The sequence below is a fragment of the Lycium ferocissimum genome, chromosome 5 (assembly GCF_029784015.1).
Source record: "Lycium ferocissimum isolate CSIRO_LF1 chromosome 5, AGI_CSIRO_Lferr_CH_V1, whole genome shotgun sequence".
Taxonomy (NCBI): domain Eukaryota; kingdom Viridiplantae; phylum Streptophyta; class Magnoliopsida; order Solanales; family Solanaceae; genus Lycium; species Lycium ferocissimum.
In genome coordinates this window covers 53521932-53526573 of record NC_081346.1, presented here as the reverse complement: position 1 = coordinate 53526573, position 4642 = coordinate 53521932, and the positions used below count along the sequence as shown (strand labels likewise).

At 39.1% G+C, this 4642-nt stretch overlaps 1 protein-coding gene across 1 annotated transcript; it reads left to right on the top strand.

Moving 5' to 3' along the window:
* The first annotated feature begins 3371 nt into the window (after nt 1-3371).
* On the top strand, nt 3372-4298 carry LOC132056898 (uncharacterized). Its single transcript, XM_059449300.1, has 2 exons — nt 3372-3686; nt 3776-4298. The coding sequence occupies exons 1-2, from the start codon at nt 3534-3536 to the stop codon at nt 4163-4165; spliced, it is 543 nt and encodes a 180-aa protein (XP_059305283.1). The 5' UTR covers nt 3372-3533; the 3' UTR covers nt 4166-4298.
* The last annotated feature ends 344 nt before the right edge of the window (nt 4299-4642 follow it).

The window sequence follows — 4642 nt, the reverse complement described above, 5'->3', positions numbered from 1 at the left end:
ACTCTTAAATTAGAAAAGGGGGTAGCACTAAACTATACTCCCTCCGTCGATTTTAATTTTTCATGTATTGACTTCGCACATTTCTTAAGAAGTCATAAATAGAATAATAATTTTACTATATCAACCCCTAATTATTACTAAGCAATCTAATGATTAAAATCAATCAAACATACTTTAAAAGTTATGCAACCACTAACAATTCTTTGAAGTTTTCAACTCAATAAATAATAATAACGATAAAATAGATATGAAATATTAATTTATCTCTTGATTTTTCAAACTGAACAAGTAAAAATGAATATCTATTTTTAGCATACAAGACAAATAAAAATGAACAGAGGGAGTAGTATAGTAAATTCACATGGGTATCTAAATCATCAATGCGAAGTCAATGACATTTCTACCCTTTCCTCCCAAAATTCATCTTACACCACTAATGCATTTTGACCTATTAATTACTTTTTCTTTTTTAAGATTATCTATTAATATTTGTATATAGAATCACGTGAAATTAGTTGAGCACTTTCTTCAAGAGAAGAACTTATTCTAGAGATATGTAGTGATTCCTTTTCGCCTTTTATTTTCACTTTTAAAAAAAAAAATTGTGAATAATGATTAGTAGAAAATAATTAAATTAATCTAATATCTTAAAAGTGCCTTCCTAGTAACGGTTGTTCACCGTAATATCGAAATGGAAGTGTCAAAAATTCTGATTTCAGTATTTATGAGAGTATGCGCAGCCTTAGCTTCTTGTCTTAACATTTGTGGTTCATTATTTTTATATGTCCTTGCTTTCTCTAAAGAAGTAATAATATATTTTTAGGAAGAAATATGGACAATAAAATGTGGAAAGGGCGCAACCCTTGCTTGCTAATGAAACAGACATTAGTACGTTGATATTTTTTAATTTTTATAATATTATTGGATATTTTACGACCACAATAGTCTTTTGAGATAGTTATTAGTTCTAAGGTGTAAATTTAGTAGAAGAGGAATGGTGACAATTTTTGCCTCACAACAGGTGGAAAAGTTGAACCAAAATAGCACAAAAAAAAAAGTTGAACCAAAATAGCACCAAAAAAAAAAAAAAAACACATAACTAAGTTTCTCGCACGAATTTCGTGCGTGAAAGGACCAAACTGTAAAAAAATAAAGTTTGGCCCTCGTGAAAGAAGCCAACAAAACTCCCCCAGACCCTCCTTCCCCACCATGGTCCCAGTTTCAAAAAAAAAAAAGACCCGCTATTAAAGGGCGATTCAGTGGTCCCCAACCCCCAAAAACGTCGTTTTCGTGTTGTTTTTCAACCCGAAAGTCAATATTCTTGGTATATTGACGTGTAGGAACAAGTTACTAATGTTGGATTTCGGAATAGAGCGGTGTAGAACTCATTCGGAAAACTCAAAAAAAACTTCAATCGAGGTATTTCACTATGAATTTTCTATTACATTGTTAAATGTATTATTACCCTAAGCATGATCATTGTGTAGTCATTGCGGATTTCGGAAAAACAAAAAGTTTTGCGCTTTTTTTTTTTTTTTTTTTTTTTTGCGTTTTTGGGGCAAATTAGGAATGCCCCCTTTTTAATTTTTTTTTTTATTTGTTGTTAATTAGTTAATGATTTATTAATTGTTTATTTAGTATTTGTTAATTGTTAGATTAGCGACTTAAGTATTTGTTAACTGTTAGATTAGCTAATTATTTATTTAGTTTTTATTAAGCCAATTGTTTACTTGTTAATTGTTTGATTAGTTAGTTAATTGTTTATTTATTAAATATATGATAATAATTTGTTAATTGTTTGATTAGTTAGTTAATTTTTTATTTATTAATTGTTTATGCTAATTGTTTGCTAGCTAATTGTTAATTATTTGACTTATTAATTATTAATCTTAATCTTTTAGGATTGAAAACCTTTAGTTTAGGATTAATAACCCGTAGTTTAGGATTGAAAACCCTTAATATAATTTTCGATAAAAGATTACATAACTAATACTACTTGTTAATGATTGATTTAAAATGCTTAAAACAGATGGGTCACCACAATTCTTAATATAATTTTCAATAAAAGATTACATAACTAATACTACTCGTTAATGATTGATTTAAAATGCGTAAAACAGATGGATCACCACCCTCTTGATCCAGGGCCCTTCGACCGAGAGTTACAATATCTTCAGCCCGAGCATAATTCGCAGCATATATGGACATCCGACCTACAGCCTGAGGCTCAGGTCCGTACCCGATTAGGGGACTCAGTATGGGAGATCTTAGCTGCTCACCCCCCATATCCTCGTGTCCTAGATATATTAAGTCGGGGCGGTATCTACCGATGCGTCGAAGTTGGTCGGGTACAACACGATAGGTCGCTAGTGACGGCCTTGATTGAGAGGTGGCGACCGAAGACGCGCACATTTCATCGCCGCACCGGTGAGGCTACCATTACCCTCCAGGATGTAGAGGTCATTTATGGGCTACAGGTTGATGGACGCCCATTGTATATTGAGGAGCCTCATGTGCTGTCGCCTTACTGGGATGAGTTGACTAGGCTCACCGGTTTCGCGGCTCAGGATGGTGATATTTCGGGCCAGAGTTGTCTTTTGTTGTCGTCCCTTTATGCTCACTTGCGCCTCACAGACATGCAGCATCCGATTGGAGAGGACACACCTCATGCTGATGTTGACCGACGTGCGCGTCTATACCTACTCATCATATTCAGGGCCATCCTGTTCCTGAACACTTCGGGTTCGCATGTGAGCTTGAAGTATCTTCGGTATATCAACGATCTCGCAGAGTTAGGATGTTATAGTTGGGGCACTGCTGTGCTGAGCTACATGTATCGAGGATTCTGCCGATGTTCTATGGGCACGAGGGTAGAGGTCCCTGCATTTTGCTCGCTCCTTCAGGTAATATATTTAAGTGTGTGTAATTAAACACAAAATATATTTTTTTAAAACGACAACTGATAATTTTTTTTTAAATGACTATATCAGATATGGGTGTGGATTAGGTTGAGACCTTTTCAGCCCATAGCAGCTCACCCTCCCGCTAACTATCTTGCTGTGCCGATGCCATACGCGCGGAGATGGTCGTGAGGCGTATACCGATGTGTGGAGACACACCATAGCCTTCTCCCGTTTAGGCATCAGCTAGACCGCATGACGGCGCAGACGGTATGTTCATATTTTGGATTCACACGCTAGACCACATAGCTACTATTTTAGTCTTTTATTGTTAACTAGTTCAATTCTTTTTACAGGCTTTTATATGGACGCCGTATGATCATATTTTGGATGAGCTGCCGGCATTTTGTAGGGTTGGTCAGCATATGTGGATTTCGCGGTGTCCATTGATACATATGGATATCGTTGAGTATCACGCGCCCGACCCGCGTGTTACGACAGTTTGGGTATGTACAGAATAGACTCGCGGCTACGGATTGGGCGTACGGCCACTATGTGAGGGACGAGCGTGTGGGCGTCGATGATGCATGGCAGCTCCATATGCAGTAGCAGGTCCAGAGTTGGGATGCGAGGATGACGAGCCTAACAGCGGTCGGACATGACACTCCGATCCATGTGTACATGGAGTGGTTCATGCGGATCACTCGCATCATTATTGGCAACCCCTCTAGGCGTCATCCAGATAGCCTAGGATATGTAGCTCTCGCAGGAGCGTATGAGGCGCTGGTAAGTTTTGTTAGTCTTAAACTTAATCCATCGTATTATGTACTACTTTACAAATTTATTCAATTGTTAATATTTACAAACATTTGCAGGTACGGACCGTTCAAATGATGCGCTATGAGAGCACTGCCCGTACAAAGGCCCCTGAGACAGTGGAGTATGCAGCACGGATGATTGAGCTTGCTGAGACTGGTATGCGACATGCACATGACTTTGAGTGTCTCGGTGAGCGTGTTCCCGGTGCCCCACCTCAGACAGCTGCCCTACCTCGGGCAGCAGGTGGTCGTGGTCGCCGAGGAGCTTGTGGCCGTCGCAGAGGTGTTAGGGCTAGCAGAGGTGATGAGGCTCTGTCGGCTTCAGAGATCCCGCCGAGTTCTTACCGGCCATCGACTACAGATATCCCATCGACTTCTTCTTCCCGACCGTCGACTTCACAGGCACCTCTGTATATGCAGGACCCTTTTTCAGATTATGTGCCCTGACCTTTATTTCCACATCTACCAGTTCGTGATCCACAGGGTGAGCGGCCGGTTCGTGGTCTACAGGGTGGCCTACATCTGGACTTCGACGCCATGTTTGAGGACTTTGTGTTTGATACGGCACCATCTGCATCTCTTGCTCCGGGAGCCGCTTGGGAGCCCTCTCACCAGGCATTTCAGGAGGCCTTCGACACACAGGTTTGATTTTTAGAATAAAACAATTTATTAATTATTTTTTTATATGTTATTTCATGTTTAGTTTAGAATAAATCTAAACTAAATTGTTTATATGTTATTTCATGTTCATTCTTCTGGGCCTGTGGACCCATCTCCTATTCCGGGGCCCACTCAGGAGACCGTTGAGGAGCCAGCTTAGGAGCCCTCTCACCAGGCATCTTAGGAGGCCGTCGACACACAGGTTTGATTTTTATAATAAAATAAAATAATTTATTAATTAATTGTTTAGTTTAGAATAAATCT